The sequence below is a fragment of the Saccopteryx leptura genome, chromosome 11 (assembly GCF_036850995.1).
Source record: "Saccopteryx leptura isolate mSacLep1 chromosome 11, mSacLep1_pri_phased_curated, whole genome shotgun sequence".
NCBI classification, from domain to species: Eukaryota; Metazoa; Chordata; class Mammalia; order Chiroptera; family Emballonuridae; genus Saccopteryx; species Saccopteryx leptura.
Genome location: NC_089513.1, coordinates 14,220,244 through 14,247,246, shown reverse-complemented (window position 1 = coordinate 14,247,246; position 27,003 = coordinate 14,220,244). Strand labels below are relative to the sequence as shown.

The 27,003-nt window shown below is 45.0% G+C and overlaps 1 protein-coding gene across 1 annotated transcript in view; it reads right to left on the bottom strand.

Annotated features, from left to right (window-relative positions):
• The window catches only part of FECH (ferrochelatase), a 32,410-nt gene extending 6,986 nt beyond the window's left edge, over positions 1–25,424 (bottom strand). Inside the window, exons 1-7 of the mRNA XM_066352704.1 lie at positions 25,208–25,424; positions 18,445–18,574; positions 14,184–14,303; positions 13,039–13,187; positions 8,521–8,655; positions 5,914–6,020; positions 1,752–1,850 (exon numbers count right to left, since the gene is read on the bottom strand). Of these exons, the coding sequence (XP_066208801.1) occupies positions 1,752–1,850; positions 5,914–6,020; positions 8,521–8,655; positions 13,039–13,187; positions 14,184–14,303; positions 18,445–18,574; positions 25,208–25,274 (807 nt within the window). The 5' untranslated portion in view covers positions 25,275–25,424. The remainder of the gene's footprint in view (positions 1–1,751; positions 1,851–5,913; positions 6,021–8,520; positions 8,656–13,038; positions 13,188–14,183; positions 14,304–18,444; positions 18,575–25,207) is intronic.
• Positions 25,425–27,003: the final 1,579 nt, after the last annotated feature.

The following is a 27,003-nucleotide window of genomic DNA, read 5'->3' as shown; positions in this document are numbered from 1 at the left end:
ATCCTCTCGAAGACTCTCCCCTAAGAAATGTTTAGTTGCAAAAAGACAAAGAATAACTACCAGTCCAGCAGACACCACTGATCACACACCAGCAGGAGACACACTCGCCATCACATCCCCTGATATGATGCACTCCGAAGGACCCGTCACCCCTGGGCATCTTGTCCCATGATGCACAGCCTCAGCGTGATCATGAGGAAACACCAGGCGCATCCAAACAGAGGAGCACGTGACACAATAACTGACGTTCTACATAACCACTCTTCACAAACACCCGGGTCAGGAAAGACAAGGAGAGGACCAGGCACCGTCTCAGACTGAGGACACAGGAGATCAGACAGTGAGTGAGACGTGGGGTCCTGGGTTGGATCCCGGAACTGAGAAGGATGTCGGTGGAGGGAGAGGTGAGCTCCACAGAAGCCTGGCCCTCAGCGAACACTAGGCGCCGCGGTCTGGTTCTCCGTTCTGATCACCGCACTAGGGTTACGCGGGATGTCACACCAGGCACGGCTATATGAAGGGGAGGTGGCAATATTTTTGCAAGTAAGTCTAAATTTTATTTCCAATAATACATTTTTAAAAAGCCATGAAGCAGTGGGAAATGTAGGGACAAGAGCCTGCTACATCAGCTTCCTTCCACGCCAGTCCCACGCTCCCTGCCACCCCTTGCTTATCCTCGTGACTTCGCGGCATTCCTCAGTCCCACACGGAAGAACTTGGAGCGAGAAAACCTGGAGGCAGCATGCTCAGCTCCGGAGGGGAAACAGAGCAGCAGGGTGGGGGGAGGGGGTGGACAGAGAAGGCAGCACCTGGAAACATTCACTGTAAAAATGTGTTTCCTCCCTTCCCAGTTCAAGAGCTTCCCTCTGGCACTTCAGACGTGGCCTCATCACACACAGGACAGTTATAAATAGGATGAGGGTGGAGGAGAAAGACGGACATGTGAAGAGGATTTGCATAATGCCAGAGAGAGAGAGAGAATATGAACCTGTTCAAACAGACAGGCAGGCTTCCAGAAGAGAGGAGTGTCTTTTCCGAGCCGAACCTCAGCCTGCCTAACTGGCAGCTGCTTCGCTGGACGGAGTGGAGAAGCTGCAAAGGGCTCGACCCTGGTCACCACCAGGTGGCAGTAGAGACCGACTACAGGAGTGGCCCAGTCTCACATTCACTCCGTCAAGCCTGGAGTTAAAACCTTAATAGTCACCCCTAAGAAAACAAAAGTCTCCAGCTTTGAAAGAAATGTTCGTAGGACACGATACTAGCTCCGAGCTGATGAAACGGGCTGCTTGTTCCAAGCACTTCCATGTGTCACACAGCACACTAGCTGGATCGCTCTTGTTCCTATACTCTCTGTGCTCACCTACCAAAGTGGGTCCTTAGTCTTAGCATTGAAAACCGCACTCACTTCGTGGAATTCACACAGCCCCTGCCAAGTCTCGAGGACAAAGAAATGAGTTTGAGACCCTCAGGCTGAATGGAGGGCCCACGACGCAACCCACTAAAACATCGGGCAGGTAAGAGCTGTCTTCTTTGCACTGTGCCACTTACAAGTTATTATAATTTTTCCAGTATTATAAATCATGAGTATTACAGTTTGAATGAGTTGTTGTTAGGTTTCAAGAAGTCAGTTGAGTTAAATGAACACCAAAGTTGGAGACTTTGGAATTCAGGGTGGTGAGGGAGGCGAGTCCGTGTTACACACTTTTCACGTCCTCTACCAGGAGGCCATCCAACAGAATGTCCTTACTTACAGACATTGGCAGTGAGTGAGCAGAAAAAAGGATCACCGCCTCATCTCTCTTCTCCGCGGGAAAATGGTCCAGCTCTTTCCGAATGTGGTCTGCAAAGCACTGTGGAAATACCAGGGAGGGAGGGCAGGAGGACGTGGGGATGAAGAGGTGGAAGAAAAAGATAGTATTTTAAAAATGAGAGCCACACCAACGATCTCAGAGCCAGCCTCCATCATCTGAACTCTCTTTAAAAAAAATTGCAAACAGTACAGTGTCTCTTGCTTTAGTTCATCATCAGAATGGCTCATAACGGTTCCAGGGGCCTAGGGGATTTGATGGGAAACTTCTAAAGCTCGCTAATGGCTCAATGAAAACGGACGCGCTAGATGTGCCCCCCTCGGGAGGGACAGGGCGCACTTCCAGATGGAAAGGAAGACAGATGGGAAGGAGAAGTTGTTTTAAGACCTCTCATTTGCTCAGTGAGCAGCAAAACAGCTTACAGGGTCTTTCTAAATCTCCTCAGTATGGCTTTCAGGCATATTGCATTAAAATACATCAGACAGAAATAGAGGAATAAGAAAATATTATCTATTTTTATGACCTTTTTCCCTCTGAGCCCCGTGTCCTCACTGAGTCCATCTTCCTAACAGCCTCCCTAACAACAGAGGAGAGGTTGTAGGACTCCCATTAAATTCACACAGGGGGGAGCAATGCGCGGGCTCGGGGCCCATTCAGTCACATCTGCTGGGCCTGGGCTGGAACGCAAGCCCCGCCCCCCCAACCTCTGTCGACCAGACCAGTTAATTCCCTCCAGTCTAGTTGGCACTTTCCAATTTACATCAATAGGTGCTGAAATACCAGATCTGAAGGGCCTTGCTTTCATCTTCCACTTTAATCATTCTTTGTCATTTCACTTATAAATAGCAAATGCTACAAAGGACATTGATGGGTCAATTGACAAAATTCTAATAATTTAATCTAAATTTACTGAAGTTGAATATTCTATCATGGTTATGGAAGAAATATCCCGGCTATTTAGGCGTAAAGGGTGATTTTACATGTGTATATATACCTTTAAAACTTATGCTCAGAAGGTTCAGGAAAAGAAATTATGTCTACATAGACACATACATACACAGAGATAAATGTTAATATTAATAATATGTCAATACAGGTAAAGAGAAGATATGAGCTCCTTATGCTATTCTTAGTCTTGTAATTTTTCTGCATGTTTGAAATCATTTTCAAGTAAAAAAGATTTTTAAAACATTATGAAAAACAATTTACCAGATCCATGTAAATTTATATTTGTTCGTAACTGGATATATAACCAATTTAGGATGAGCAAGTCATTCCCCAATAAATACTGAAATATGATTCATCTTTCTGGAACCCTGAAAATAATGTAAATAAATGCCTTCAAGGCACAAAATGGTGCCTAGAGAGTTAGCTTCCTTTTCAAAATGTATAATTGACTTACAGGATGTGGTAGGGTTCCATGCAAACAAAGGCGGTGTTTTCTGGTGGACCTCGCAGTGTTTGGAAACTAGGGTGCTCAGGAAGGGTTACTCTGGACAAAAGCTGGGATAGGAAGCCACCACAAAGCTGACCCGGGAGCCTGGACCATTTATCCTGATTATTCCAACAGCTAGGTAACAATAAAATGACTGTTCTAAGTAATTACTACCCCTAATATGTACGAAGTTGATTAGAAATATGTATGGTTTTAGTTTTTAACTATATTCAGTTTAGTTTTAGTTTAGGGTTTAGGTTTGGGGTGTGTTTTTATTTCTATTTCTGCTAGATATCAAATCTCCTTCTCATGTAATCTATATAATATTAAGAACAAAATCTATGTATAAATTTTTGTTTCCAAAGAATTTTTGTACCTGTCCTTTTCTCATCTTGCAAACCTGCAAGTACAAACACACTGTTTGTTATGGCTCACAACAGACCCCAAGCCGTCATCAAAACTGAGGAGCCCTGGCAAGTCCAAGTGCTACTTAAGTCATCTAAAATCCATCTGTGGTGTTTTCTGCGCAATCGCTCAGCAGAATGAAAGGGGCAGGCGGCTCTCAGAGCCTTCAATCACACCACCTGGGAGGGCAGATAAATGCCCGAGATTCCCTTTCATTTTAGGAATGGAGACTTCCTCAGTTAAGAGACCTTTCCATCTTCCTGCTTCCCCCCTTTTCAAATGGTTGAATTTTAATGCAAATCTAATTACTAAGTGGATCGAGGCGGCAGATGCTACACAGACCCTCAGTTCTCCGAGACCACATGTCACAGCTGACCTGCGCGCCCCTCCTGTCTGGTCCAGGCCGCCAGGAGCAAGGGAGTCCGGCACGCTGGGGCTCCGGCCAGCCGGGCCCAGCAGCAGAGCAAACAAACGGAGGACACGGAGACCAAAACTATACCCCTCCCTAAGGGAAGGCACCTTCTTTTCACTTTTTATACTTCGAACTGGATTTCAACCTAAGGGTTAACCCTTGACATCACCTACTTGTCTAAGGAATGCTGTCTGCTTAGGGGAGAGCTGGCCTGCTTTTAACAATGTCTAGCACCATCTTGTGGTTACAGATATTAAGTGACTCCAGCCTTTTAAAAAAGGTGTTGGGTAGGTATTTTGCCAGAGAATGTCCAAGGGATGAAACGTACCCTGGATAAAATCCGAATCACTTACTATTTCTCCTACCTCAACTAACTCACAGGCAGAAACTTTCACCAACAGAACAAAACTATATCTGCGTGATTTAGGGCAATTACCAACAGCACTCATATTCAAAGGGCAAAAGAGGGATATAATAAAAGCTACCTTGCAATCTGTGGCAGCATGGATAGACCTAGAGGGTGTTATGCTAAGTGAAATAAGTCAGAAAGAGAAAGACAAGTACCGTATGATTTCGCTTATATGTGGAATCTAATGAACAAAATAAACAAACAAAGCCCTGGCCAGTTGGCTCAGCAGTAGAGCGTCGGCCTGGCGTGCGGGGGACCCGGGTTCGATTCCCGGCCAGGGCACATAGGAGAAGCGCCCATTTGCTTCACCACCCCCACCCCCTCCTTCCTCTCTGTCTCTCTCTTCCCCTCCCGCAGCCAAGGCTCCATTGGAGCAAAGATGGCCCGGGCGCTGGGGATGGCTCCTTGGCCTCTGCCCCAGGCGCTAGAGTGGCTCTGGTCGCAGCAAAGCGACGCCCTGGAGGGGCAGAGCATCGCCCCCTGGTGGGCAGAGCGTCGCCCCTGGTGGGCATGCCGGGTGGATCCCGGTCAGGCGCATGCGGGAGTCTGTCTGACTGTCTCTCCCCGTTTCCAGCTTCAAAAAACAAAAACAAAAATAAAAAATAAAAAATAAAATAAACAAACAAAATAAATGCCAACTCAGAGATACAGAACAGACTGACAGTTATGGGGGTGGGGGTTCTGGCTGTAAAAGGTAAAGAGATAAAAAAGCACAGACTGGTAATCACAAAATAGTCCCAAGGACGTAAAGTGCAGCATAGGGAATATAGTCAATAATAGTGTAATAACTGCGTACGCTGCCAGATGGGTACCGGGGATGTTTGGGGGACAACTTTGTAAAGTGTATGACTGCCTAACCTCTCTGACGTACACCTGAAACTAACACAAAATAATACTGAATGTCAACTGTAATTGAAAACAACAAAACCAGTGGCATTAGACTTGTTGTTTTCACTGATTCTAATATCAAGCATCTGTTAATATAAATATTATAAACCTAATTTGTGTAGAAGAATTTCAAAAATTTTTCTAATATATGAAATGCTCTCAATTGAAATGTTAATTTTATTTTCATGTCTCCAAAGACATGGATATAGTCCCTTTCAGTTAAAAAGTATTTTGACATTTTAAAAGATCTAGAAAATAGAGGATTTATTTGTCCGTCATTCAGTCTATGAATGTTCTTCTGGTCACTGGGAAACACCAAACTCAAATTCTGCTATGCTTTATGACTAATAATATTAACCTGAAGAAAGCAAAGAGTCTAACCTTTCATCTTTACATTTATTTTCCCTTGTCATAATAAATCAAATCAAGTCCTTTTTAAAATTCCCAGCACACAATTTAAGCAAGAGAATTGTGAGGCTCAGAGGGACACCCAGAAAGGAGGCGAGGCAAGGGCATGACCCACTCCAGAGGCAAGGTCCGGCCGCTGCTGGCTCACCTGAACGAGGAGTGGATGCGTGGGCCACCTGTCAATCGTGCTCCACTTCATCCTGGGCTTCTTTCCCACTGCGTGATAGTATCTGTAAATTGCATTTAGGCTGCTACCTGAAATGTACAGGGGGCCGCTTAGCAGATGCTTATCGACCAGGGTGAGATGAAGAAACAAGACTAGCCAAGGCAGTAATGATACGCTCAAAATAGGCAACTGCTTCTATACTGAATAAGTCTAATTACAATCATTTCAATACTCTAAAATGCACATAGACTTAACTAGCCTGCAAATGAAGATCACAAAAAAGCAATCCATTTCAACGGCCTCTCAGAGATCACAGCGGTCAGGCCTGGTGAGAGACACAGCAACAGTGAATTTATGAAATACAAGCCGTCGCTATTTGCAGGGACCAAGTCCTACAGTTAAAACCATGTCAAAATTTTTTCCCCACTCTGAAGGTAACCGGTACAGAAAAGGTGGGGGATGGGAAAGAAGGAAAGAAGAGCCAGCCTTTATCCCAGCTTACTGATACAATCATTGTTTTGTTGTTGCATAGTTCTTTACAATTATTTTTTTTTAGCTATCTTGTTTTACAAAGTTGTCATTTTAGTATATACGCAATTTTGTATATATATGAAATCCTGAGTGTTTGGGGCATTTTTCAGTTAATATTATGGATGAATATTTCCCACATTATAATAAAAGCTTTATAACCATCCTTCTTAACAGTTTGTTGATAAAACAGCGTCTTACTGAGTTTTCTATGAGCACTTTCTATGTTTAGGTTTTTATTAAATTATCATCGTTCCCTGGAATAAGTTAAATAGATGTCAAAATCTCACAGGTAAGCTAACAAAACCTGCATTTCTAAGCAAGAGGTGGAAATCAAGAAAATGTAGCCTAAGGGAAGTAAAGGGGACCAACCCAATGCAACTTTATCCCAGCCTAGGGGGGCGGGGCCTGAGGCCAAGCCTCATCCCACGAAACAGATCCCAGCACAGGGCTCCATCTCAGTCTTAACATAGAGTAAAGGTTTCAAAACCCTTTGTGCTGCCCAACACCAATCCATTAGTTTCTCTAACTATGACAACTATTAATCAGGTTTCCAACTTAAAATGCCAGTTAGGACACAGCCGTATTTAAATCGAAAGCTAAGACTCAACTTTAAAAAAAGAAATGAGTCCCACTTTGGTGAGTAGACTACAGTGAATCAGAAGAATCCAGAAGGAGTCCATTCCAAGTTCAAAAACAGTCTCTCCAGAAATTGCAAAGTAATCACCACCATATTCACATTGCAAGCCACATCATACAGGTGAACATCATTTTCAGATGTACAAAGGGACTTCTGGAAGCCACGGTCACTGTTCTGAGTCACTTGGAAACATCCCAAGAATGACCAGCAGTAATTAAGTAGTAATTAAGAGGAAAACGTAACTAAAGAAATCACTTATGACTCTTACACAGAATATACTTACTCCTGTGTTTAAATGATACAATAGATAAATGACACTCTAGTGGCCTCAGAGAATGAATGTGCTTCCCAAAGGCTCTCAAATCTCTGACGTGATGATGTAGTTCTTTACAATTATTTTTCCCTTGCATGTGACAAACTGGAGGAAAACTGCACAGACTTCTCTCTCTCTCTTCCTCTCTCTCTCAATAAAAAAAAATGTGGTGACCCCAATCCTTGAAATGAAATATAAACTAATGTATTTGTAGGTGACAGAAGCAACTTTGCCTACAATTAATGAGACAGGGTGCTAAATGTAGATTATTCTCCTGCTCCACTTAAATATATAGAAAATGACACACAGTAATATTTTCCAAAATCTAGAACACTATGTTTGCAAAGGGAACCTCAAACTGGGCTTTGGTTTAACCAGCAACTAACCCATAACTGAAGCATAACAACAACAAAAAAAACACCAATATTTCTAACATTATAATGGGCACCTCTGCTCTCAGTATGCAAAAAGCAATCACCTTTGCTACATTGATAAGAATATTAGGGTAGCCATAAAAATAGGTTTATTACACAAGTGGAGAAAATGGCTTAAGGTTCATTCCTCCTCCATTATACCAGAAATTTTCAACCTTTTTCATCTCATGGCACAGGTAAACTAATTACTAAAAATTCTGCAGCATCTCAAAAGATATATTTTTTGCTGATCTTATAAAAACGTGGCTATAATTTTGATTCACTCACACTGCATGGCTAGTGTTGTGTCGGCTGTCATCATGTTTTTTATTTGATAATCTAAGGGAAAAGAGGTCAGTGCCCCGAATAAACAGTCAGATAACGCATGTCTTAAAAACTGCGGCGGCACACCAGGTGAAAATCGCTGCATTATATAACCGTGCTACAGCACTGGACACCAGCAGCGACCACCTTCCACCCCCACTTGTAACTCTCAGCCGACTGGCCAATAACTCAGGAAACAGGAGAACCATGAGACTGCCAATGGACTGACCTGAACTCTCGAGTTGAAAACAGACAGGCTGATTTGCCATTCAAATCACAGAGGGTTTATCCTTCCCTTCCGCATTCAGGCCCCCTGGTTACTCTGCCATGGGCCCCAGCCACCCCCTGCCCCTGGGAAGGGGAGCCCTCACCTGTGGTAGAGCAGCTGAACTGTGGGTACTGCGTGAAGGCAATGGCCCTTTCCAGCCCGTCTCTCTCCATCTCTTCAATTGCTTCTTCCGTTAAAGGGTGGACGTACCGGAATCCAATATAGTATTTGTGAGGGGCTATTAGGGAGCATATGTGGAAACAAGGAAGTATTAATCTTTACATAGATCCCTCCGAGTCGCCAAATGTAATGCACTGTCCAGAACAAAGGACAGCAGCCCCACTGCCTATGGCGCTGCCAGCGTGAGGAAGTTTAGAATATTCCTGGGATCTTATCCAGTCTGCAGCTAGGGCATGGACTTCGGATCGCTATCTGGGGCCAGCCCCTCCCCCATACATCTTTACCTGGCATAATGGTTTTCAAAACTCACGCTTCTGCGCTTAGGTCTCTGCTCTTCACTGATGAGACTCAAGAGAAGGAAGAAAAGAGCTACGAACCAGACACAGTGGCAGACACTTCGCTTTTCTCCCTCTCATTTAAACCTCCCTTTTCTTATAGGGAAACAGAGACTCCCCAGGGTTAATGAACCGCCCAGAGTCACACGGAGCAGGTGCTCGAGTTGAAATTATAACCTGGGTCTGCCCACATTCCTTCCCTGCCGCCCACCCGCTTCCACCACCAGGTTCCTCCCTCCTGTGCCCTTGAGTCCCAGGTCACCTAGTCGATACAGAAGTTCTGGGATACTCCATACAAGCCCATAGGTAACAAATGATTGAGCCGATTCCCCTCACTTAATACATGAACAACATGAATACCCAACAGCGATGCTTAAATTGGAGGCACTAAGTGGGATTTAAAGTAATTCTTGGCACCTAAAGAGCGACACCGGCTGTGGCTTTGTGTCCCTTCTGCCATGGCTTTGCCATCGCCTCTTCTAGCTCCTCCTCGGCCTTCCTGGGACTCTTGTCCCTGGATTTTAAAAGCATCTGCAACCACGCAATTCTCAGGCATCTATAAAATCGTGAAACTCAAAGTTTCCTAAAGTTACCCAGACTTGTTTCCTTGTCTTTGCATACACCTAACTTATACTCAAGGATGATACAAGACTACACTACATAAGCATTAAGTAATAGTAAATAAACCCAAGATTATCTTACCATCCAACCATCTGCATGGGCTGCATGCAACTAAGAATCTAACATTAAACTGCCACATAAGAAACATTTAGATTAAAGTGAAGGAAAAGATAAACACATTTAGTGTGTGTGTGTGTGTGTGTGTGTGTGTGTGTAAAATATCCCTCAATAATGGGACCTGGAAACCATGAATCAGAGGAGCACGTCACCAACGACAGAATACTGAGAGGAAGGAGGGGCATGGGAGGGACAGTCTGATGCGACATTCTCGGCTGGGGACCACGAAAGGAGGAAGAAAAGGGAATAAACAAAGTCATTTTCAGCTGTCTGTCCCTTCTAAGCCACCAATCTTATGTCCTCTTACATAACATATGGTGAACTGCAGTTAAAACACACCGGAGGACATGACCCTGTCAGCAAACTCCAAACGACTGATTGTCCAAAGGTTACACGGCTCATCCTAACACTGCCAACCACCACGAGATCGAGTCCGCGTTTCAGGAGTGCCTGACAATCTGCGGTGCAGCTGCAGTGACCGTGGCTTTCTTTCTAATCCACTCTGAGACGACACTACGATCAAGTGGACAGAGTAAGATCCCCCAGTGCGGCAGGTCCGCCAGCTTCTCACGTTCTCTCTCCACCGTCGCTGGGGGGCTGCAACCGCAATGCCTGGGGTTCGGGGTTCCTCGGCACTGTAATAAGGGCAGGGTGGTGACCACATTTTGAAGTGACAGAATAAAATACTCTGGAAAGAGCAGATAAGGCTTGCTATCCTGTTCAACTAAAGATGGCTTACAAAACACAGTCAGAAAACTGACAACGTGCTCTCTGCGGCTGGCCTTATCCTGAGGAAATATCACGTGTTTACAGAGATCCCTGTTGAGTTTTGCACTGCAGTGGCCACTCTGGGGGGGGGGGGGGGCTCACGGGAGCCACGCCTGGTGATCTCGGTTTCAATGCCAAGTTCCCCCAACGAAGTTGCCAGCCCTTGAGACTATCTAATGATTCCTATTCCACACTCTGTGTGATTGTCAGCCTTTGTACACATGACGGCAACAATCCTTCAGAAGACTTGCTCTCTCTCCCTTCGGCAGACGGGCCTGCGGAGCGAGCTCCCACTGGACTGGAAGCCTCTTGTAAGTAGACACCATGTTTTTCAACTTTGAACAGCAGCACTGAACAGTGCAGGGCACTCAGTGGACCGCTGGTGAGGGAATGAGTGAGAGGTATTGGGCCTGTTCCCCACCACTACCAGACCCCCCACCAGGTCTGCTGAGATCAGGCAGGGTCACCTACCATGCAGGACAAAGCAGTAACTTCACTTACCTGCCTCAGGGTGCCAACTGCGGGCGCAGGGGGTGATGACATGCCAAAGGGTGCTCGGTACCATTGCCCTCCCAGACCTGGTCCTGGACAAGCTTCCAGGAGCCAGAAAAACCAGACGTAGCCCCGGGAAGAATTTCCTCCCTACGTCAGTGAAAACAACCAGGAAACTCAGCTGCGTGAAGGTAATGATGTGACTTATTCACCACCTTATCCTTCCTCGTTCAACCTGCAATGTGCTCAGTGCTGACACATATCTGGTGGCTCACTGGACGGAAAAATGGATGGATGTGGGAATTAACGCATGAACTGGTGGGTGAGTGAGTGATCAAAGGGGCGAGCAACTGAAACAAAAAGGAGAAAAAAGGACTTCCTGTCACATTGGTAATAACTTAGTGACTGGAGAGGCAGCCACGGAGTTGAGCTGTGCCTCATGGATGCCCAAACTTACCCCCAGAGTTATATAATAAAGAATAACAGGCCGTCTTTTCATATGTCTCTATAAGATAGAAGGCTTAAGAACTAATTGTTTCTAAATGACTCTTTCAACAATTTAACTATGAAAATATGAAATGGATATTATGCTTAGGTCCCTACCAAAGCAGGGAATGATTAATCTTAGCTTCCTCTCTTTGCATGAAATGGCCACGTAGTTAGATGATCAGTTAGTAACATACTTAATTATTTGACAGTCAGTGGGACACGGGGTTAAATCCAGCCCATTCCAGGGGACTCTTCCCAGGCCAGCCTAGGAGGCTGAGGCCACTGCTGGCCCATCCAGTCTGGACAACCCTCCCTCACCACAGAGGGGGGAGTGGGAGAGGGCGCCTCCATCTGTATGCCTTGTTCACGTCTGGCGACTCTACAAGGACCCTTCACGGCAATGGGTACGACACTGCCAAGGCAACCACATCGTCAGAAAAAAAAGCCATCTTTCCTCCTCTTTTCCACTGAAGACAGCACAGCGAGTGCAGGCCTGACACACCCTAAAGCTTTTATCGTGATAAACTGTCAGTGATCACAGAGTCTGCACTCTATGGAGTGAGAGCACAGGTCAGCGCAGTTTCCCTCACCCAGCATTCTAAAAGATGCACCGAGGCCTTGGGGCTGAACTGAATGGGAAATGCCCCCAGGCCACAAGCAGAGGCAGGAAGCAAACCTCACATTCAGAAGCACAATTGAGCAATTTTCCGAGTGAGATATCCACAGAGGGCTACAGCCCTTTGTCCCTAATTGTGTGTGAAAGGCTGGTGGTCCTGCCTAATGGGGCTGTTCTCCGTAAGGGCCCCCACTGTGTCTCATTCCTGTCCTGATCCCGCACCCTTAAAATGGACCTGCAATGAATATATTTCACATGTCCTCAGATGCACATGTTTTTGTTTCTACATTCCTCATACCGGTCTGTACCTACAGCAGACGCTGCCTTAACATTCACTGGTAGAGTGTCTCTTGTGTGTCTTGGTAATACCAAAAACAATGGTATGCTCTACAATTGATGGTATCTCAAATGCGATTAAATATGGCACTGGTCATTCATTCATGGAGTCAGTGTTTCATTCTGCACATTTTTATTCTGTGTTAGAGGTTTTCAGAGGACAGGTGGGCAATCCCCTCTGCAGCACCATGTCCAATGAGGCACGCAGGTGCCTCATGATGGTGGTACTGCCGAGAGCTGAATGCAGTTGCCAAAAGTTGCTTAGTCTCACGGCTGCAGCAACAGCAAGCTAACGCGGCTATAGATGCTGATCTAATAACTACTGACCCGCTCGGAAAGAAAAGGCAAGAGCAGCAGCCTCGGTCCATTTCCCAAAGATTTTTTTCCCAGAGCAATGACATGTGCACCTTTTATTCAGGGTGTGTAGTCTCTTCCTTATACTCCAGCTCAACCGCTTTTTGATTTGTGACATAAGGAAGCAGCAGGAAAGGGTATACAGCCAAGGAAAAGGAAAATATCTCGAGATCTAAGTGATCATGCATCACATAGGAACCCCACAGGTCAGGAGCTGCCGGGACACAGACTGCAGCTGGCACCCAGTAGGGTTCTGAACTTCGTAACCGCTTTGAAAGAGCAAACCCAGCAAGATGCTAAACAGGCACAATACCTGTGTGCGGGGACATCTCGTCCAGCAGCCTGACCATGCCTGCTCCTTGCTTGGAAGTCCACATCTTGATGGGGGAGCCGCCTCCGATCCTGCGGTACTGCTCCTGAATCTTGGGGGTCCGGCGTTTGGCAATGATTGGAGCCAGCTTACTAAATCATGTAACATGAAGGTAAGTGGCTTTCACGTCACCTTAGCAACCTCAGAAACATTTTCTACTCAATAAGAAAAAGATAGGCAGAACTTTAGGACCTAACAAGAATAAGCCTTTAAAAACAGAAGCTTTTGGCCCTGGCCAGTTGGCTCAGTGGTAGAGCGTTGACTGGATGTGTGGAAGTCCCGGGTTCGATTCCTGGACAGGGCACACAGAAGCACCCATCTGCTTCTCCACCCCTCCCCCACTCCTTCCTCTCTATCTCTCTCTTCCCCTCCTTGCAGACAAGGCTCCATTGGGACAAAGTTGGCCCGAGCACTGAGGATGGCTCTATGGCCTCCGCCTCAGGCACTAGAATGGCTCCTGTTGCAGCAGAGCAATGCCCCAGATGGGCAGAACATCGCCCCCTGGTGGGCATGCTGGGTGGATCCCGGTCAGGCGCATGTGGGAGTCTGTCTCTCAGCCTTCTTGCTTCTCACTTCAGAAAAATACAAACAAATAAAATAAAATAAAATAAAATAAAATAAAACAGAAGCTTGAGGTCACCAACAAGGGCCAGCTCTATCGGCCTGGACTAGAGAGAACACTGGACACTCTCAGAGGAGTGGCCACCTCTCCCACAAGCTGTGCCGGCACATGGAAGATCCAGGGCCCCAAACAGGTGGACGAGAGACTCGGGACGTGTACAGCTACGATCACGGCACCTGACCCTGCACCCTGCAGGAACTGGGACGTAGAAGACATTAGGAAGCATATATTTCCCTTAATTTAACAAGAATACTCCCTGACTTGCTGTCTCTTGGGGACCCTGCAATTCTCCCAGTATCATATCCTTCTCACATCTAACAGAAAACCACAAAGCCGCTCTAGTCACCACCAGATGTGCATTAGCACCATTTATTTTTGTTTCTTTAAACTATAGCACTGAGATACATGGAACGCAAAATGTGTTGGACAAGTTATGAACAAGTCCAGGTGCTCACAGGTGTCTTACTTTTGAATAGGAAGTGTCATCAGGTCTCGGTCCAGGAAGAGCCTCAGAAGGAAGTCATGAACGTCGCCGAGGGTTTCAGGCCCTCCCATGTTTAGCATCAGTATTCCGGTTTTCGGCTTTCTACGTAAGAGAAAACGCAACAGTTGACCTGTAACACTTTTTATTTTCCTCTACAGTAGAATCTTGGTTTGGCTAGCAAACTCTCATCTAACCTGTTTGATGTGATTGTTAAGAACATCAGGCAATGGGAGACAGGAGAGAGGGTCAGATTGACACAGGTGGAAACAATTTTTTTGATCAGTGGTTTCCAATCGCCAGAAATTTCATGCCCATCGCAGCGGAGTTAACCACCCTGATGCTGTGTCTTCACAATGTCATTAGGCCCCATTATAAAAATTCACAAAATTCATTTTTCACATCACTGTCTCAGACCAGGGTTTCTCAGCCTTGGCACTACTGACATTTTGGGCTGGATAACATTGGTTGGGGAGGGCTGCCTTGTGTATTGTAGAGGGATAGTAGCATCCCTGTCCTCTACTTACTAGATGGCAATAGCACATATCCCATCCCAGTTGCGACAACCAAAAATGTCTTCAGATGTGGCCAAATATGTCCTGAGGGCAAAATCGTCTTTGGCTTAGACCACTGTTAGAGGAAGGAGGTTTAATCTCCTTTTTATTAAAGCACACAACTACACTGAAGATGCCATTGTTCTATAACTTTTCCACCCACTCTGACCAGAAGTCCTATCAATGAATTAACAAACGAGTTTAGTCTTCTTTTCTTGATACCTGAAAATTCCAAATTCATTATACTATGAACTTGTAATATTCTCCTAATCTTTCTACTTAGACCACCAGTGTTCTCCTGGGATACTGTCTCACACTTTCCAAATCTGTGACTCACAATAAATTAAGTGCATTTTCCCATGGATTGCTGCCAGTTAACAGATTAGTGGTTAAGAAACTCCAGGCTAAGAGATCTACCTAAGCCACGGAGGGTATCAATGTGAAACGGGATTTAGAACTGTTTTTCATCTACACCTGAGCTCAGAACGAGAGTGGCTTTAAATGGGATGTTACCCTGCACTGCAAACCCATGCTTTGCAAAGCATGTTGATCTTATACATGAAAGAGATGTATGCGATTTGAAAATCCCTAATGCACACGCACTTAATTCAAAACTGTGTTGTGCATGACGAATTGAGCATTAGTGAGCCCCAGTCCCACAGCCCTCTTTTCCAGAATGTCAAGTACGAAGCTTTAGTTGAGGGTCTCTGTCGCTTCCCCCTTCCAAACAGAGTACATCTGACACCAAGGTCTGCACATAGCCAAGTTCCCTTTGTCTGAACGTAAAGTGTACACAGGAAAACATACTTAAAACTTAAAACTTCTCACTTGAAAAGGTGTCAACATTTTGCCATTTTTATATTCTGAGACTCTCAAAATATGAGATTTTTTTCCTTTGAACAATTAATGGTACGTCACAGAAACTTAGCTCATCAATAAATAGAATTTTATCCTGCCTTATATAATAGTCAACTTACAAGATATAATTGGCCTGAAGGTCTATGCTGCTTCTAGAACAAGGTTTGGCAAGCTACAGTACATGCATCAAATTTGCATTATTTTTAAATAAAGTTTTATTGGAACACAGATCATTCATTTACATATTATCTATGGCTGTTCTCCTATAACAACAACAGAGCTGAATAGCAGCAAAAAAAGATCAAATGGCCCACAAGCTTAAAATATTTACTATCTGGTCCTTTACAGACAAGCTTGCTAACTCGGGTCTAGCAGAGGGTTGTCTAGTATTGTCTAGTCTAGTCTAGTTCAAGCACTAAACAGCACAATGCCTTCACAAAGTCTGGCACCAGAAGATTCACAGACACTCATCACTGCTCCATTTCTAATATCTAAAATTAGAAGTAATCTACATGTTCCAAAATATGGGACTGGGTAAATTATGATTTAATACCTTTCCATTAGTAAAATAATGTAGAATGTTTATATGGTAACACATTATTAAATAAAAAGAGGAAGTTATAAAAATAATGTGTACAGTATTGTCACATTTAGAAAATAGATACTGAGTGAATATTAATAGATAAAGGTATAGAGACAAAATACTAGATGGTAAGATTATTGCTGATTTTTAATCTTTTTGGGGAGTTTGTTTTTGCTGTCTGTATTACCCAAAGTGCACTCATTTCTCATTTCTTTTGTATAAATATGTTATAAAGTTATTTAATAGAATTTCTATTTTTGGCCCTGGTTGGGAAGTTCAGTTGATTAGAGCATCATCCGAATACACCAAAGTTGCAGGTTCAATTCCTGGGCAGGGCACATACAAGAGTCAACCAATGAATAAAGAAATAAGTGGAACAACAAATCAATGTTTCCCTCTCTCTTCTCTACCTCTCTCTTTCTCTCTCTCTAAAAATCAATAAAAAATAAAATAAAAACTTCTATTTTAGATTTGTATTAAATGTTAATAATTTAATATTAAGGCTAGTTATATTATTGACTTTGACACTGAAATAATACAGTAACGAAATATTATTTCCCAGGGTTCCACATCAAATCAGTTCCTGAGGTCTCACGAGTACCCTAGGACTTAAAGCACTGCGTACCGCCGCTGTGGTGAGAGGAGCCGTGGGTGAGGCGGAAAGGCGGCCTGCTCGGCCCCCAGGACCGCTGCAGCGGCTGCACTCCGCCTTCCTCGCCACAGTCAATCTTTTAGGAAGCCAGAGAGCAGAAAAGAAATGATTTGGGGTCCCACCTCTAATGCCCTATCCCCTACAAGCGTCAGTGTACTTCCTCCTCAATCACTGTATCCCCTGGTCACACAACGAAAAATAACAAACAGAATAAACCTATTTTATTTTCACGGTTGTATAACTCACAGAACATCTGGTCTACCAGAAAGATCAAAGAGTTAAATAGTTCATTGCTACTTTCTTTCACTGTCCTTAGTGTTAAAGTGGGGAATTCTATCTACATTCTCATTTAAATAATTATCTTTATAGTCTTCTGTTGCCTCTGTCCCCGAGGAAGACTTGGGAACAGCTGAGGCGCCTGTTACAAAAGGTGACACTCAGCAACAACGCCAGCCTGCTGAGGCCCGCAAACAGCAGAGCTGAGTTAGGAAAGATGTGCTTTATTTCTTTAATAAATTACAGATCATATGAAGTCACTTACAATTATGTTCACTGTGTGAACAGATGAAAAACAACAGTAGAGTTCACTATGGGCATTCTCGGTAGGTTAGTTATCCTTTAGTCTGTAGAGTTCACTATGGGCATTCTCGGTAGGTTAGTTATCCTTTAGTCTGTAGAGCTCACTATGGACATTCTCGGTAGGTTAGTTATCCTTTAGTCTGTAGAGCTCATTATGGACATTCTCGGTAGGTTAGTTATCCTTTAGTCTGTAGAGTTCACTATGGGCATTCTCGGTAGGTTAGTTATCCTTTAGTCTGTAGAGTTCACTATGGGCATTCTCGGTAGGTTAGTTATCCTTTAGTCTGTAGAGTTCACTATGGGCATTCTCGGTAGGTTAGTTATCCTTTAGTCTGTAGAGCTCACTATGGGCATTCTCGGTAGGTTAGTTATCCTTTAGTCTGTAGAGCTCACTATGGGCATTCTCGGTAGGTTAGTTATCCTTTAGTCTGTAGAGTTCACTATGGACATTCTCGGTAGGTTAGTTATCCTTTAGTCTGTAGAGTTCACTATGGACATTCTCGGTAGGTTAGTTATCCTTTAGTCTGTAGAGCTCACTATGGGCATTCTCGGTAGGTTAGTTATCCTTTAGTCTGTACAGGACGTACATCTCACAGGTATTACTATGTTAGGTTCATAAATACATTTCCAGCATCCAAATCATTTGTGTTATGTGACATATTCTAGAACTAAATTCCTACGTGATTCACAGACTGCTGGCACTCAACTCTGCCCTTTAACAAAAGGGGATTGTTATATTTGTCAATTGTACCTTAACAAAGCTGGAAAATAAATTCATTAATCAGTTAATGATATAAAAGTTTATAAAAATTTTTTAAAAGTTTACTTTTAGTCCTAAGGTGGGGCGGGGTGGTGAAACCTGTTTAATAGTTTAACAGCTATTGAAAGGAAGTCAGGAAATGACATGGCGCCCCTTACACACGGGGTGTCTCCAGCACCCTCCTCCTGGGTGGCTCGTATCCACGGACGTCTGCATCAGTAAAGAGAAATCCCTATTAGCACCTGACCTTAGGCTCATACCTCTTCCCAGGCTGAACTTGAGGCTGTGGGCTTCTGGCACACTGGGCTGTGTCCACGGTGGCTGCCGCGGCGGCCACCACATCCGACTGGTACCTCCATGGCTGACGGGCCCTTGAGCTGCCAGGCACCCCTGTGACAAAATTAAAGTGGCAGCATGAAATCTAGCTGGAAAGTAATTTCCTTTGAAGTGGTTCTCAGAAGATAATTCCTGGATTTAAAATTTAACGAGAGGCTACAGCAGAGGTGATACCCCCACATCCATCTCTCTGCAGAGTGGTGAAGGCAGTGAAAGCTTCTCCAAGGGGACATGGTGGCGCCCCCTAGGGTGGCTTATCAGGAACTGCATGGAGTCCTTTTAGAAACCATGCACCTCCTCTAGGGAGAGCCTGGGCTGCAGATTGGGTAGGACCTCTCATGGGACACACCGCACCTTAGGGAAGTTATGGATGACAGCACACTGCTCACGTGGAAGGTGAGAAGGCTGCAGAAAAGGGTGAGAGCCGCGGACTGCAGGGGCGGAACCCGCCAGGGTCCATCAGCTACACAAACCCCACATCTGCCTACATACCTTCTCCCATAAAGCACCAGGGCTGCGGACCCGGGTATTGCCCCTGGACCCTGCAGTGGGGGGGGCTCAGCTTTAGAGGGCACACTCTGGTGCTTCCCCAGCTGCACCCTATCCCAGGAGGTATGCAGTCTGCATGGCCAAGAACTCGTGGGTCCCCAGAATCCAAGCCCCACATTCCTGACCAGGGTGCCAGGACCCCAGCATTCTCTGCCCCAAAGCTTTCCACCCACTTCCAGAGCCTGCACAGGCCCCTTTCCTGGGCCCATCCTCCTGGGGGCTGATCATGCCATCGATGTAAGCAATTCTTGACCTGAAGGCTACCCAACGAGCGGCTGTTGCAGGGACAAGAATGGAACTTGAGCATACAAACTGGAGAGTCCACAGATGTGAATGCACAAGACTGTCCACAATGGCCAGACACGCCAGCGGTGGGAGGAGAAGCAGGGAGCCTGCAGGCCAGACACCAGCCTCCCCAGGCCTCCTCATTTCTGCAGGAACTCTGAAGGACACGAGAGTGAACCCTTCCAGGTTGTCATGAAGGTCTATTTACCAGTGTAGGAAAATAGAATACATTTCACAGCTTGCTAGCTTGCTGTCCAACATATGATAAGTGGTTATCCAAATGTAGTCTTGCCCTACGCCCCACAGGACTTAGTGCTGTGCCTGGAGAACGCCCCGGATTGGGGAGCCCTGGGCCTTACTTGGTTGTAGCCCCACAGGTTTGAACCAGCTTTGAGCTCAGCCTCCCGCTTTCCTCCTGCTACTTATGAGTCACTGGTGTCCTGCTGAGGCACTCAACCTGCGGACCAGCAATCTGATTCTGAATCCAGTTCTGCCGCTAATTAGAAATGTGACTAGGGTGTAAAATGATGACACATTGCTATGGGAACCCTTGTGAGGATTGCAGTAGATAATCCTCAGTGCAGCATTCTGTGCGGGGTCTGCTACATATGACTAATGATCACATTAGTTTCATTTGTAAGTGTCTAGACTGCAGGTGTCCCCAAACTACAGCCCGCGGCCGCATGCAGCCCCCTGAGGCCATTTATCCGCCCCCCCCTCCCCGCCACACTTCCAGAAGGGGCACCTCTTTCATTGGTGGTCAGTGAGAGGAGCACTGTATGTGGCGGCCCTCCAACAGTCTGAGGGACAGTGAACTAGCCCCCTGTGTAAAAAGTTTGGGGACCCCTAGTCTAGAGCATAGGGACCACACCTGCTGATTCTTATCACCTAGAATGTCTATAAAACACAGGACAATGGTATCCGCAGGCCACTTAGATTTCCAGCTATCCAGATTGTGCCCATTGCCAACAGAGCCAATTACATGAGTTTGTGTTGAATAAACCTTACTAACTCAAAGTGGAAGCACAAAGATTGACAGAAAGAAGTTCAATTCTGCTCAAATGAAGTTTCAAATCAACCCACACCTCCTTATTTGAGACACGTTCAATTCTGAACTGCATGATAAGATTTAACCAGATTTTCAATCATGCCACAATGTCCGCAATTCCTTATATGAATGGGAATATATCTGATTCCATCAAGTATGAGATCAGAATTTTAGCATCTCATAATATGACTGCTGTAACATTATAAAATTTCTGCCTATGCACCTTAAAAGGGAGGATAGGGGTGAGATGAGAGTCTCCAACTAGTTCCTAGAACAACGTGGGAGCTGGCAACTATTTGAGCTGCTGATTTGTGATGCCCTCTGCTTACGGTCTTCTCTTCTCCATGGTTGAACAAATTCTCAGAGGAGGGTGATGTTACTAAATCATGGATTCTGCCTGCGCAGGACTTTAAAAACCAACCCCTCCAAGGCCTCTCTAAAACACACCTCTCCCCTAATGATCTGAAGGTTCTAGAGAAACAGTGGCTCCTACCCAAAGATTAGTGTTCATGTAGCTAAAGGAATTTGAGTGATCTTTCGAAACTCCGACGGAGACCCCTGAATATACACAGCTCCCAGCTGAAGAGCAGTCCAAAGGCAGCACTATGGGGCATAGAGAGCACGTGTTCTGGAACCAGAGAGAGCTGAGCAGGAATCCCTGATGCGACCAACGAGCTGCGTGGCAGTGCTTGGGCAACTCACCCAGCTACTCCAGGTCTCACTTTTCTCATCTGTAAAATGGTGATAAGGTCAATCTTGCAAAGCTGTTGTGAAGATTAGAAAGAAGAAATCTATGCCCAGCCCCAAGAATAGTACTGCACACACTGCGTGTAATTAAGCGAGAGGTTTGAATTCAGCAAGTCCTCACCTAATGTCATCAGTAATTTCTACGCCTTTAAGTGAAATGACGTATAATGAAATCAATTTTGGCCCTGGCCGGTTGGCTCAGCAGTAGAGCATCGGCCTAGCGTGCGGAGGACCCAGGTTCGAGTCCTGGCCAGGGCACACAGGAGAGGTGCCCATTTGCTTCTCCACCCCTCCGCCGCGCTTTCCTCTCTGTCTCTCTCTTCCCCTCCCGCAGCCAAGGCTCCATTGGAGCAAAGTTGGCCAGGGTGCTGGGGATGGCTCCTTGGCCTCTACCCCAGGCGCTAGAGTGGCTCTGGTCGCGACATGGCGACGCCCAGGATGGGCAGAGCATCGCCCCCTGGTGGGCAGAGCCTCGCCCCTGGTGGGCGTGCCGGGTGGATCCCGGTCGGGCGCATGCGGAAGTCTGTCTGTCTCTCCCTGTTTCCAGCTTCAGAAAAGTGAAAAAAAAAAAAAAATGAAAAAAAAAAAGAAATCAATTTTACCATCGCCTAAGTGATATAAACAAGAGTTAAGTCCCTGCCCTGGCCAGATAGCTCAGTTGGTTAGAGCATCATCTTGCAGTGCAGAGGTTGCCAGTTTGATCCCTGGTCAAGGCACATATAGGAACAGCCGATGTTCCTGTCTCTCTCTCTCCCCCCCTTCCTCTCTTGCTAAAATCAATCAATAAAAAATTTTTTTTAAAGAAAATAAAAGTACCTAAGGCATCTCATCGACATTGTAAGAAAATAATGTTAGACAAAACAACATTATTTAAAGACCAGCAGTACTCAACAGTACGTCCTTACCCACTTATAAACTAAGACCAAGTAATTTTACAACTGATTTACCTTTGGAAGACCTACAAACAATAAAAGCTATCAAATTGAGGGATGTGCAGAAGAAGAGAAGATGATGTAAGAAAACAAAACTTCATAACTCCTTGACAAACTCAATAGGTGAATCATTCAAAAGTATACCTGTGAGTTAAAAAAATAAAGAAAAAGAAAAAAAGTATATACCTGTAACTTAAAAAGTTCATGGCTATCAGCTGGTTGTCCAAAACCTAATTATCTGATATTCTGGATGCTTGAGGATAGGATAGAAGAGGGTAGAAAGAACAAAGTACACAAGCACTTAAATATATAATAGAGTCCTTTTCTACCACATAGGAGATGAGGATTATTTCAAAAGGCATTTATAAAAATATATGTCATTTAAAAAACTAACAGAAATAAAGTTCTATTTGGGGAAGGGATGCTTTAAAAAATTGTTATTTTTTTGTATGGAGCCAAAATGTCCTAATGTCATTAATTTAAACATTGATTCTCTTTATTATTATTCCAGAATTTTTTTTATAATCACAAGAGGCATACATGTTTATGTAGAAAGTTTGGAAAGAAAAACTATAATTAATTATTCTGCCAACTTTCTAACATATATATATGGTATACAGTACACCCCAAGGAACCATATGCTAAAAACAGAGTATAAAATTTTGCTTTTCCACTCTTACTTTCAGAATTTATTTTCAGAAATACTACTCAATTTTTTACAACCTAGGTAATGTTAATCCCTTCATATCTAACAAAATGATTGAAGTATTATAACCACAACTTAAAATCAGATTCTGCAATACAACTGGATATCAAATCTACTTGTTATAGTTTCTGAACCCTTCCACTTAAGTCACTTACAACCTGGACAACAAATCATATTGTCTCATGACCTCAAATCTAGAGCCTGTCAGACTTTATTTGCCACAGGAAGGGTCAATGGAAGAAAAGATTAATTTGATATTTTTTTCAGCCCATTACTGCCACTGTGCTTCCTCTTCTTAAAAGATCATGCCTTTTGTCTCCCATAGTGAACTGATTCTCATTGTACTTGGGGTCCTTATTATTTTCCCAACAAAAGCACTGGTAATAAGATATGAAGGTTTGGAGTGGACTCTCTCCACTTAGTAGACACCAGACTGATGAATTAGGAAATTTCTTTTTTTTTTTTTTTTTTTAAAGCATCAACTCCCATATGTGCCTTGACCAGGCAAGCCCAGGGTTTCAAACCGGCGACCTCAGCATTTCCAGGTCGACGCTTCATCCACTGTGCCACCACAGGTCAGGCGAATTAGGAAATTTCTTAGCAAAACAAGTCACCTCTGTGTCCACTCATGGTTCCAATGCATTAACAAGCATCTTAGTATGTGGCAGCCTTTTTCATAATACTGACTGAACATATTCAAGGCCTCGATATACCTACTGTGTGCCAGGCACTGTGTTATGAGCTTTAGCTGTATCCAGCTAATCTTCAAGGCAAGCTTAGGAAGTACTACCATACTCCTTTTACCTTTACCAAAACCCAAGCCAGGTAGAGTGTCTTGCTCAGGAGGTCACAGTTAAGAATGATGCAGAGCTAGTGTCCCAACCAAGTATGTCTGACCCAGAGTTCCATCAGTACATTCTGTAGACACAACCTACATTCAGGATCTGCATTAGAAATGTGTGGGGTTGTCAACGAGTCATATTTGTTCTCCAAATGTCTCTAGAAAACACTAGGCTGGGCTAGTGTGCCCTGCTGCCAAGGACAAGCGAGTACCAGATGATGCCAGGGGCTAGAGCAGGGCAGCAGTGGGCACATTTCCCCTCCATCACCAGGGAGTGAAGCCAAGGTTGGATGCATGATGATAATGATGTCGAAGAATAGAGTGAATAAAATGGAGCCACTATGGTCAAGCTACCAAATTATTTAAAGAAAGTAGCTGAGCCCTTGTCGGTTAGCTAAGTGGAAGAGCATCATCCTGGTGCGTGGAGGTCACAGGTTCCATCTCCAGTCAGGGCACATACAAGAAGCAATCAATACGTACACAACTAAAAGTGGGGCAACTAAGTGGGCAGCGAGCTGATGCTTCTCTCTCTCTCTCTCTCTCTCTCTCTCTCTCTCTCTCTCCCTACCACCCTTTATCTCTCTCCCTCTCTCAAATGAATAGAAAAATTAAAGAAAAAGAAAGTAAGCTGAGGTATAAGAAAACAATTCTATTTTTGCCTTAACTAGCCTGGGAAGTAAATTTCCGAACTTTGCAATCCTGCATCAATAGCTGGATGCACATTAGTCCCTTTGCATCAATGCCTTTCAGTGAACCATGTGAATGACGTCAAGAAAATGTTCCAGCCTGACCTGTGGTGGTGCAGTGGATAAAGCGTCGACCTGGAAATGCTGAGGTCGCTGGTTCGAAACCCTGGGCTTGCCTGGTCAAGGCACATATGGGAGGTGATGCTTCCAGCTCCTCCCCCCCTTCTCTCTCTCTGTCTCTCCTCTCTGTCTCTCCCTCTCCTCTCTAAAATGAATAAATAAATAAAAATAAAAAATAAAAAGAAAATGTTCCATTACCCAAAACACTGGACATCAGAAAGATTACCATTTTGAGCCAATCTACCAGCTAAGAAAGCAGAAGTGAAGTTTTTTCAAGCACGTGCTTTTTACTATAAAACTCTCAAACTTTTCTTTCTCCTTTAGAAGGCTCTGGGTCTTTATAAGCCTAGCTGTGTTTCACTTTTGCAAACTCTTTTGAGCTCGGTCCCCGTGTCTGGGCCTTAACACCCTGTCCCATCGTAATCTTCCCAACAATCAGGTGACTCGTTATTCTGACTTGACAGATAAGAACCAAGACGCTGAGAAATTCAGCCATTGCTGACAGCCACCAGCAGGTGGGTAGGACTCCATGCCCCGTCCCGCGGCCTCCCAGGGCCCTCCAGTGACCCACGTACCCACTCGCGATCCTCCCAGGAGAGGGTCCCTTTCCCGAGCCTTCCCCGCCCCTCGCCCCACCCCGCCGCTGCTTCCTGCGCAGTAGGCCGCCGCTTCCGGAAGTCCCGGGCTGGGGGTCAGGAGGGAGTGAGCTGCCTGCAGTCCCCGCGGGTCGCGGGGTCCTCGGCATCCGCGGTTGCCGCGACAGCCCCACTTACTTCCATCGCGGAGCAGAGCGCCCACAGTCCGCATGGCCGCAGCCATGTTTATGCCGAAGGAAAGCATTCTCAGGACAGCCTGGCCGGCCCTGGCTTCCTGCCGCAGCGGCGCGCTCAGCTGGGGACAACAGAGCCAAGCCGCAAAGCGCCCGCACCGCACCGGGCACCCTTCTGCCGCGCTCGGGGTCTCCTTTGTGCCCACTCATTCGTTGCCCGGTTTGGGGGCGGGGCCAGCGGAGACACGCCCCTCACGGGAAGCCCGCCTGGCCCAGCACCGCCCCAGCGTCAGAAAGTGCCCTGCCGGCTCTGGCTGGGTAGCTCAATTGGTTACAAAGGGAATTGTCTGGATACCAAAATTGCGGGTTCTATCTCCAGTCAGGGCACATACAAGAAGCAACCAATGAATGCATAAACAAGTGGAACAAATCAATGTCCCTCTCTCTCTCTTCCTCTCTCTCTCTCACTTTCATGAATGAGTGAATGAATGAATGAATGAATGAAAGAAAAGGGCCCTAGGCTACTCTAGTGACCCCCTCCTTGCCACCACTGCAGATCCGTGCACTAAAGTCCTTTTAGACTCCTGGTGGCACTATGTGAATGCCCTGGTTGCATATGCCAACCCGACTAAGGCAGGAACCGCAGCCACAGGTCAGCAGAGGACTTCCTAGCTATTCCCCTGTTACTTAGACATTAGGATGCTTAGTCTCAGGTCTCCAGTTTACTTGCCTAATCACAGTACAACTGTGTCGACCTTGTTTTGTTTTGCTTTGTTTTCAGAGTACGGAAAGGAATTAATTTATACTAGAGACTCATGACATATTCATTTTCTCGGTAGAATCTCTGTGTAGCAGTTTGATAGGGGAGACCAGAAACGCAGACATTGCACTGCTAACACGAGAGCCTCAGGAAACGTGAAAGCCGGTATAGCGAGCGCATTTCTTAGAGAAACGGTTCGTGTGTGGGGCACAGACACCTGCCTCCTTTCTAGCCATGCCAACCTTCCCACACTTCTGCCATTCACCCCTGCCTAGAAGTTCACGCACACGGAGAACCAGACCAACCCTTACAACGGAAAGGTCTCAGGCATCATTCATCCGTGAAACAATTAACAAGTACCAACTGTGTACACTGGGAAAACAGCAGTGAACAGAACAGAAAAGGAGTTTCCACAGGGATTTGGGGAGAGACAAAACAATCGCAATATCGCAACATGCACTGCTTTGAGTGATGATGAGCATTAGAAAGAAAAATGGAGCAACATAAGAGCGATGGAGGGGAAGCTGATGTAATTTGAAATAGATGGGTCAGAGTAGTCCTCGCTAATATTTGGGCAAAGTAAGGGAGAACGTCTTGTGGAATGTCCCACAAAGATGAAGTCTAGATTGAATTGAAAACCAGTTTTCTGTAGCGAAAACTGGTGCTCTTGATTGATTTAGTGTATTTATTACTGAAGTTAGCCCTGCTTTGGTTATGAGCCCAATATAAAATGCCTAATTAAAGGGATTGCCTTTCCTATTACCTACCTGATCTTCAAATCCAAACAAGAGATGTTTCTTGAAAAACAGTAAAACTTGCTCCAAGTATAAAACTGCTTTCCTATATATATATTTTTTGCTAACTCTACTCTCATAACAAACATTGTATTTGTTTAATTTGCCCTTTAACCCTTTGAGTAGTACGAACATTCATGTACATCCTCACTCCAAGGGTTAACAAAAAACTCACTACTCAAAGGGTTAAAGAGGTAATCTTTATAGATAATATAAAACCTAAATCTATTTCTTTTAAATAAACTA